Below are 10,611 nucleotides of genomic sequence, written 5' to 3'. Positions count from 1 at the left end.
CGATTCTCAACGCTGGAGCGTCCCGTTCAACAACTGATGGCATCACGATTCTCAACGCTGGAGCGTCCCGTTCAACAACTGATGGCGTCACGATTCTCAACGCTGGAGCGTCCCGTTCAACAACTGATGGCGTCACGATTCTCAACGCTGGAGCGTCCCGTCCAACAACTGATGGCGTCACGATTCTCAACGCTGGAGCGTCCCGTTCAACAACTGATGGCATCACGATTCTCAACGCTGGAGCGTCCCGTTCAACAACTGATGGCATCACGATTGTCAACGCTGGAGCGTCCCGTTCAACAACTGATGGCGTCACGATTCTCAACGCTGGAGCGTCCCGTTCAACAACTGATGGCATAACGATTCTCAACGCTGGAGCGTCCCGTTCAACAACTGATGGCGTCACGATTCTCAACGCTGGAGCGTCCCGTTCAACAACTGATGGCGTCACGATTCTCAACGCTGGAGCGTCCCGTTCAACAACTGATGGCATCACGATTCTCAACGCTGGAGCGTCCCGTTCAACAACTGATGGCATCACGATTCTCAACGCTGGAGCGTCCCGTTCAACAACTGATGGCATCACGATTCTCAACGCTGGAGCGTCCCGTTCAACAACTGATGGCGTCACGATTCTCAACGCTGGAGCGTCCCGTTCAACAACTGATGGCATCACGATTCTCAACGCTGGAGCGTCCCGTTCAACAACTGATGGCGTCACGATTCTCAACGCTGGAGAGTCGCGTTCAACAACTGATGGCATCACGATTCTCAACGCTGGAGCGTCCCGTTCAACAACTGATGGCGTCACGATTCTCAACGCTGGAGCGTCCCGTTCAACAACTGATGGCGTCACGATTCTCAACGCTGGAGCGTCCCGTCCAACAACTGATGGCGTCACGATTCTCAACGCTGGAGCGTCCCGTTCAACAACTGATGGCATCACGATTCTCAACGCTGGAGCGTCCCGTTCAACAACTGATGGCATCACGATTGTCAACGCTGGAGCGTCCCGTTCAACAACTGATGGCGTCACGATTCTCAACGCTGGAGCGTCCCGTTCAAAAACTGATGGCGTCACGATTCTCAACGCTGGAGCGTCCCGTTCAACAACTGATGGCATCACGATTCTCAACGCTGGAGCGTCCCGTTCAACAACTGATGGCGTCACGATTCTCAACGCTGGAGCGTCCCGTCCAACAACTGATGGCGTCACGATTCTCAACGCTGGAGCGTCCCGTCCAACAACTGATGGCGTCACGCTTCTCAACGCTGGAGCGTCCCGTCCAACAACTGATGGCATCACGATTCTCAACGCTGGAGCGTCCCGTTAAACAACTGATGGCGTCACTAGTTACTGAACCTACCCTAATTTCTCGACAGCCTATCTAACCACGAGCCAGCTCCATCATTAAGTTTCAATCTTAAGCCTATTTTCTGTCTTTTATTAAGGGCTAATTAAGGTAAATGGTGCTCAAAGGAACACGCTTTACATTATCAGATAATTATGATATACTTTTGATAATACTTATCAATTTAGTTAATTTATTTATAACTTTCAAATAACACGAAACTTTACACATATTTGATATTTATCACGTTATGAAAATGTTTTCTGGAAAGTTACAAAGAGGATTTTGGATAGAAAACGAGCAAAATTGAAGTAGCGAAGATGAGAATCAGCGAAGCAACAGTGGAGATGCATCCGCACTTGAGTTGATCTTTGATCATTTTGTTGATTTCCAAAGACGGTTTGAAATGTATGTCGTCAATGGGGCATTGGTTCTTAATTTTATGGTGACACGCGTTGAACACTTCGACGAACCTATCAAGAGAAACGAGCAATTTGACTCGATCCAGGACTAAATGCTCGATATGGTGGTGGTTAACCTACTTGCACACTTTTTCTCTGTCGAATTCGTCACTTTTGGCGCCCCATTTTACAACCGACTCCATTTCTTTTGGTGTCGCTTGACTCTCGGACATTGCGGTGTCCGAGCATATAACCACTTGGTTATCGCAGTTGACTGTGCCACCTTCGGACAAGGTGACTCCTACATCTAGCAAAAGGAAAAAAAATCAGCGATCCGTGTCGTTAATAGCTCGGAACAATTTGAAACTTACAAGTCAAAATGAATGCGACGCGAATGAAATATATTTTCATCGTGAACGATTGTTAATTTTAAGCCAGGCGGCGTCTATTCTCTTCTTCGGAATAGATTAATTAAATTTGTTAGAATTTAACAGAATAATAACGTTTGGGCTTAAGTTGAAATAATAACTGGTTGTTTTAGATTGGAGATAAAAATTAGGCATCTTGTTCGAGATCGTTTTCAAAACTGACTGTCGTTACATAGAAATCTATTTTCTTTGGTCGTTAATAGTTACCACACGCTATTTTCGAAACGTGCTACATGAAACAAATAGCGCGTGCTGACTCGAGCTTTTTTACATGAGACTAAACGTAGCAGCAATAGGTGTCACAGCTTTAACATTAGTAATATTACGAGCGCGCGCTGAGGGTGCGATAAACCTCTGATTACGCGTAATCTCATTAGTACAGTCAAAGGTACAGACTCTAAAGATTACGCGTAATCTCATTAGTACAGTCAAAGGTACAGACTCTAAAGATTACGCGTAATCTCATTAGTACAGTCAAAGGTACAGACTCTAAAGATTACGCGTAATCTCATTAGTACAGTCAAAGGTACAGACTCTAAAGATTACGCGTAATCTCATTAGTACAGTCAAAGGTGCAGACTCTAAAGATTACGCGTAATCTCATTAGTACAGTCAAAGGTGCAGACTCTAATGATTACGCGTAATCTCATTAGTACAGTCAAAGGTACACACTCAAAAGATTACGCGTAATCTCATTAGTACAGTCAAAGAAACACACTCAAAAGATTACGCGTAATCTCATTAGTACAGTCAAAGGTACAGACTCTAAAGATTACGCGTAATCTCATTAGTACAGTCAAAGGTACAGACTCTAAAGATTACGCGTAATCTCATTAGTACAGTCAAAGGTATAGACTCTACAGATTACGCGTTATCTCATTAGTACAGTCAAAGGTACACACTCAAAAGATTACGCGTAATCTCATTAGTACAGTCAAAGGTACACACTCAAAAGATTACGCGTAATCTCATTAGTACAGTCAAAGGTACAGACTCTACAGATTACGCGTAATCTCATTAGTACAGTCAAAGGTACAGACTCTACAGATTACGCGTAATCTCATTAGTACAGTCAAAGGTACAGACTCTAAAGATTACGCGTAATCTCATTAGTACAGTCAAAGGTGCAGACTCTAATGATTACGCGTAATCTCATTAGTACAGTCAAAGGTACACACTCAAAAGATTACGCGTAATCTCATTAGTACAGTCAAAGAAACACACTCAAAAGATTACGCGTAATCTCATTAGTACAGTCAAAGGTACAGACTCTAAAGATTACGCGTAATCTCATTAGTACAGTCAAAGGTACAGACTCTAAAGATTACGCGTAATCTCATTAGTACAGTCAAAGGTATAGACTCTACAGATTACGCGTTATCTCATTAGTACAGTCAAAGGTACACACTCAAAAGATTACGCGTAATCTCATTAGTACAGTCAAAGGTACACACTCAAAAGATTACGCGTAATCTCATTAGTACAGTCAAAGGTACAGACTCTACAGATTACGCGTAATCTCATTAGTACAGTCAAAGGTACAGACTCTACAGATTACGCGTAATCTCATTAGTACAGTCAAAGGTACAGACTCTAAAGATTACGCGTAATCTCATTAGTACAGTCAAAGGTGCAGACTCTAATGATTACGCGTAATCTCATTAGTACAGTCAAAGGTACACACTCAAAAGATTACGCGTAATCTCATTAGTACAGTCAAAGAAACACACTCAAAAGATTACGCGTAATCTCATTAGTACAGTCAAAGGTACAGACTCTAAAGATTACGCGTAATCTCATTAGTACAGTCAAAGGTACAGACTCTAAAGATTACGCGTAATCTCATTAGTACAGTCAAAGGTATAGACTCTACAGATTACGCGTTATCTCATTAGTACAGTCAAAGGTACAGACTCTAAAGATAACGCGTAATCTCATTAGTACAGTCAAAGGTACACACTCAAAAGATTACGCGTAATCTCATTAGTACAGTCAAAGAAACACACTCAAAAGATTACGCGTAATCTCATTAGTGCAGTCAAAGGTACAGACTCTAAAGATTACGCGTAATCTCATTAGTACAGTCAAAGGTATAGACTCTACAGATTACGCGTAATCTCATTAGTACAGTCAAAGGTACAGACTCTAAAGATTACGCGTAATCTCATTAGTACAGTCAAAGGTACAGACTCTAAAGAAAACGCGTAATCTCATTAGTACAGTCAAAGGTATAGACTCTACAGATTACGCGTTATCTCATTAGTACAGTCAAAGGTACAGACTCTAAAGATAACGCGTAATCTCAATAGTACAGTCAAAGGTACACACTCAAAAGATTACGCGTAATCTCATTAGTACAGTCAAAGAAACACACTCAAAAGATTACGCGTAATCTCATTAGTGCAGTCAAAGGTACAGACTCTAAAGATTACGCGTAATCTCATTAGTACAGTCAAAGGTATAGACTCTACAGATTACGCGTAATCTCATTAGTACAGTCAAAGGTACAGACTCTAAAGATTACGCGTAATCTCATTAGTACAGTCAAAGGTACAGACTCTACAGATTACGCGTAATCTCATTAGTACAGTCAAAGGTACAGACTCTACAGATTACGCGTAATCTCATTAGTACAGTCAAAGGTACAGACTCTACAGATTACGCGTAGTCTCATTAGTACAGTCAAAGCTACAGACTCTACAGATTACGCGTAATCTCATTAGTACAGTCAAAGGTACAGACTCAAAAGATTACGCGTAATCTCATTAGTACAGTCAAAGGTACAGACTCTACAGATTACGCGTAATCTCATTAGTACAGTCAAAGGTACAGACACTACAGATTACGCGTAATCTCATTAGTACAGTCAAAAGTACAGACTCTAAAGATTACGCGTAATCTCATTAGTACAGACAAAGGTGCAGACTCAAAAGATTACGCGTAATCTCATTAGTACAGTCAAAGGTACAGACTCTACAGATTACGCGTAATCTCATTAGTACAGTCAAAGGTACAGACTCTAAAGATTACGCGTAATCTCATTAGTACAGTCAAAGAAACACACTCAAAAGATTACGCGTAATCTCATTAGTGCAGTCAAAGGTACAGACTCTAAAGATTACGCGTAATCTCATTAGTACAGTCAAAGGTACAGACTCTACAGATTACGCGTAATCTCATTAGTACAATCAAAGGTACAGACTCTACAGATTACGCGTAATCTCATTAGTACAGTCAAAGGTACAGACTCTACAGATTACGCGTAATCTCATTAGTACAGTCAAAGGTACAGACTCTACAGATTACGCGTAATCTCATTAGTACAGTCAAAGGTACAGACTCTACAGATTACGCGTAATCTCATTAGTACAGTCAAAAGTACAGACTCTAAAGATTACGCGTAATCTCATTAGTACAGTCAAAGGTGCAGACTCAAAAGATTACGCGTAATCTCATTAGTACAGTCAAAGGTACAGACTCTACAGATTACGCGTAATCTCATTAGTACAGTCAAAGGTACAGACTCTACAGATTACGCGTAATCTCATTAGTACAGTCAAAGGTACAGACTCTAAAGATTACGCGTAATCTCATTAGTACAGTCAAAGGTACAGACTCTACAGATTACGCGTAATCTCATTAGTACAGTCAAAGGTACAGACTCTACAGATTACGCGTAATCTCATTAGTACAGTCAAAGGTACAGACTCTAAAGATTACGCGTAATCTCATTAGTACAGTCAAAGGTACAGACTCTAAAGATTACGCGTAATCTCATTAGTACAGTCAAAGGTATAGACTCTACAGATTACGCGTTATCTCATTAGTACAGTCAAAGGTACAGACTCTAAAGATTACGCGTAATCTCATTAGTACAGTCAAAGGTACACACTCAAAAGATTACGCGTAATCTCATTAGTACAGTCAAAGAAACACACTCAAAAGATTACGCGTAATCTCATTAGTACAGTCAAAGAAACAGACTCTAAAGATTACGCGTAATCTCATTAGTACAGTCAAAGGTACAGACTCTAAAGATTACGCGTAATCTCATTAGTACAGTCAAAGGTATAGACTCTACAGATTACGCGTAATCTTATTAGTACAGTCAAAGGTACAGACTCTAAAGATTACGCGTAATCTCATTAGTACAATCAAAGGTACAGACTCTACAGATTACGCGTAATCTCATTAGTACAATCAAAGGTACAGACTCTACAGATTACGCGTAATCTCATTAGTACAGTCAAAGGTACAGACTCTACAGATTACGCGTAATCTCATTAGTACAGTCAAAGGTACAGACTCTACAGATTACGCGTAATCTCATTAGTACAGTCAAAAGTACAGACTCTAAAGATTACGCGTAATCTCATTAGTACAGTCAAAGGTGCAGACTCAAAAGATTACGCGTAATCTCATTAGTACAGTCAAAGGTACAGACTCAAAAGATTACGCGTAATCTCATTAGTACAGTCAAAGGTACAGACTCTACAGATTACGCGTAATCTCATTAGTACAGTCAAAGGTACAGACTCTAAAGATTACGCGTAATCTCATTAGTACAGTCAAAGGTACAGACTCTACAGATTACGCGTAATCTCATTAGTACAGTCAAAGGTACAGACTCTAAAGATTACGCGTAATCTCATTAGTACAGTCAAAGGTACAGACTCTACAGATTACGCGTAATCTCATTAGTACAGTCAAAGGTACAGACTCTACAGATTACGCGTAATCTCATTAGTACAGTCAAAGGTATAGACTCTACAGAGTACGCGTAATCTCATTAGAACAGTCAAAGGTACAGACTCTACAGATTACGCGTAATCTCATTAGTACAGTCAAAGGTAATGGCTCGTACACAGATTACGCGGAGTGACTAGCCCCTCGACGCAGTACTTCTTTGAATATTCGATTTATTTATTATCGAACATTCGATAGAATGTTAAAATGAATTTTCGATAGAATACTAAATCAAATATTCGATAGAATACTAAATCACTCCAACTAGTGCATACATTTATGGTATTTAAAAATAATTTCCACGTTGTAGCTAGGTTTTTCATTATAAATCTTTTATAGTGTACACCTGAAACATTGAAATTATTTTTAAATACCATTAATAAATCTAATGGTCTATAAATACCAAATCTAATGGTCGATAAATACCAAATCTAATGGTCGATAAATACCAAATCTAACATTCTATAGTATACCAAATCGAATATTCAATAGCATACGAAATCAAATAATGAATAGAATACAAAATCAAATATTGGATAGAACACAAAATCGAATATTATATTTAATTCTAAATCGAATATTCGATAGAGTACCAAATCTAATAATGGATAGAATACAAAATCGAATATTGGATAGAACACAAAATCGAATATTATATTTAATACTAAATCGAATATTCGATAGAGTACCAAATCAAATAATGGATAGAATACAAAATCGAATATTGGATAGAACACAAAATCGAATATTATATTTAATACTAAATCGAATATTCTGTAGAATACCAAATTGAATATTCGGTAGAATACCAAATTTAATATTCGATAGAATATTAATTTATTTTGTAATTAGTTAAACGAAATTAGGTGTTGCAAGTAATAATCAGCTAGGCTAATACCCAAGGCACCACCTTAGTCATAAAGCTACTTTTTAATGTCTTTAAACAGGTGAGCGGGTTACAATGCCCGATAATAAAAGTCTCAACCCGAAGCCGACCCGATAATAAAAATGTCAATCCGAACCCCATCCAACCCGACCTGAAACTCGACAAACAAATTTGCATGGCTGATTTGCGGTTAGCCAGTGAGCACTTTCTAAACGTGGAAGACTTCATGCCGCAAACTTGGAATGCTAATCTCGTCATTTCTTCTATGGTAAGATCTCGGTGAGAGGGTGGACGAAGCCAAAGAGAGGAAAATATTCCCTTCTGGATTACGTTTCTCCTCTTTCGCCGTGGTTTCCGCCCTGGGGAATATTCTAAAAATAAGGGCCGGTCTTACTTGGAAAGGAGAAGCGGATCAAAAATGTTGGGACTCCCAAACGTTTAGGGTAGTAGATTTTGAAGTAAATAAAACAAGTAAATTTATGAACTTACGGTATCTTACTGTGTCAGAATGACTTGAAACAGTTGTGATCAACATCGAGATGGAAATCGGGCGGGATAAGCATTCCAAGTTCGCGGTTAAATTCCTTCTAACCATAATAAGACTCTTGGAATGCTTCTGGACAAAACAAAGGGTATAAGCAGACGAATGCCATAAAATCGTCTGCTATAAGCGGGTGGTTCTTCTAATATCGTCACTAGCTAGTTATGCTTTAAATCCAAACATCTAAAACTTCAGAAATTGCGTGCTTATACTCCAAAGTTTTTGTAACGCCACTTGTTATACAAAAATATTTAAACATTTTTTACCCCGGCTTACGATTTTTTTAAAAGGATTGTTCCGTATTCATCTATATTATATATATTATAGCGTCAAGGTTCAGGTAATAAAAAACTTGTTTTTAGTCGGTTTGTCTTGTTGGGTCGAGTTGGCCTCCCAACCCGACCTGACCCGACCCGATAGGTCTCAACCACCATAACATTTCGGGTTGAAAATCGTAACCCGAGCTCGACCCGACCCGACGGCAAGCAAGATATTTTGTTACACCAAATAATCCTATCGAATACCAAATTGAATATCCGATTCGTTGAATCAAATAGACCTTGCAAGTGTAGGCGAATATTCGATTTTCCTGATAAAATGGAATATTTGAAACCTGGTCGAATAACCTCGGGTTTTTCTCTTATTGTCTAAGTTATTGAGCCAAAAAATATAATGATAAAACTATGAAACCAAATACCTAACATTATTTGATATTCGAAATACTATTTGGCATTCGAATTAATATTTGGTATTCGACATACTATTTGTTATTCGACATACTATTTGGTATGTGAAATACTATTTGGTATTTTATCAGTTAAATTGCCCTGTTTATTAATTAAAAATATTTGATTCAACTACTCGATATGGTAAATATTCAATTTGGTATTTGACGTAGAAAATAAATATTTAATATTTGATATTTGATTTGATTGAACCCTATTAACTGAAGGGAGTAGGAACTAAATCTTAATTGCATCTGTTCACACGCGCTACGACCTTTTTTTAGCTTAACTAGCGCCCTCACCTATTGCCCAAACAATAAATTAAAATGCCCAAAAAAACCATTGAAATTAAAAAAACTATTAATTTGCCGCAAAAACAGTTACGATGACCTAAAAAAAGTAATTAAAACGACCAAATTTGAAAAGGTCTATAGGCATATTTATTCATTTTTAAAATAGTATAAAATGTATTGTATTAAAAGAGCCTTCGCTTCATTTGGCACCACAAATTGTTTGATTATGATAGCAGCCAACATAATATGTTTACAAATGTATTGTTTTAGATAAATTGGACACGTTCAAGAAGAATTTTCCCTGTCATTTCAAAATATTCGTAGTTGCGCGTATGTCCTTCCTTACCTTTCTCATTTTTTGATGATAAATAATTTCTTGTCGACATTCCGTATTACATGAGCCCAGCAGTGTACCCGTAGAACCTTTTCGCAACTAAAACGCGTGGAGGGTTTGTTTTCTTTAAAGATTCAAACGTAAAAGCCAAGTCGTCTTCAGTTTCCCGGATTCGGTCTGACGTACCAATCATAAGAACTGGATACCCTTGCCAATTTAATTTGTACGTATCATCAAAATGAAGTACTTCGGAATTATTTGACAATAACCTGAAAAGTAATAAGTTTTAAGAATATTATTACTTTATCCTTTTTTACTTAGACATAAAAAGATAATAAAGTTAATAAATATTTAAAAATTCCTAGGCTATTCCTCCGTGAGTTTTTTTTATATTAGGTCAAGAAGTTTTGCAGTTGTAATTTACTTGGCTCAGCTAGGCCAGCATCTCATATGTTCTTAAATTTAGCTTTGATCCGTTTAATTCCTTTTGATAATAAATCTAACTACTTGTTTAGTGCCCGTTGCCATCCCATTTTTCGGTTTTTCACAATTGTGTTGATATTCAGTTCTATTATTATTATATTAATATTATGCTATTATTATTATTTACAAAAACAGATACTTCAACATCTTTAACGCCGTCATACGTTGTATATATCACTTTTTATTAGAGAAACTGCATCCAATTTGCAACAGAACCGGATGTATCAGGACCCATTCTTCTTTTTGGAACGGGTTCGTCATTTTCATTATAATCGCAGTCATTGTCTGGTCAGAAACATACCTCAAAATTTGGGACATTACAAGTTTATTGAAAACTGTACGTGAGATAAAAATAAATGTTATCTAGAAAAACTAAAATAAATAAATTATAATTAAATATTGTTTTTAAATTTTTATTTTGT

At 38.0% G+C, this 10,611-nt stretch overlaps 1 protein-coding gene across 1 annotated transcript; it reads right to left on the bottom strand.

Moving 5' to 3' along the window:
* Nucleotides 1–1,578: 1,578 nt before the first annotated feature.
* Nucleotides 1,579–2,328, bottom strand: LOC149948797 (uncharacterized). Its single transcript, XM_090173343.1, has 3 exons — nucleotides 2,125–2,328; nucleotides 1,895–2,060; nucleotides 1,579–1,825 (listed from the first exon to the last, which is right to left on the bottom strand). Exons 1-3 carry the CDS (start codon nucleotides 2,162–2,164, stop codon nucleotides 1,624–1,626), a joined length of 408 nt encoding a protein of 135 aa, XP_090029469.1. The 5' UTR covers nucleotides 2,165–2,328; the 3' UTR covers nucleotides 1,579–1,623.
* Between the last annotated feature and the right edge of the window lie 8,283 nt (nucleotides 2,329–10,611).

The sequence above is a fragment of the Leiobunum rupestre genome, chromosome 4, assembly GCF_980474605.1.
Source record: "Leiobunum rupestre chromosome 4, qqLeiRupe1.1.hap1, whole genome shotgun sequence".
NCBI classification, from domain to species: domain Eukaryota; kingdom Metazoa; phylum Arthropoda; class Arachnida; order Opiliones; family Sclerosomatidae; genus Leiobunum; species Leiobunum rupestre.
Note: the sequence above shows the minus strand (reverse complement) of the source record. Positions and strands in the feature narration are given on the sequence as shown.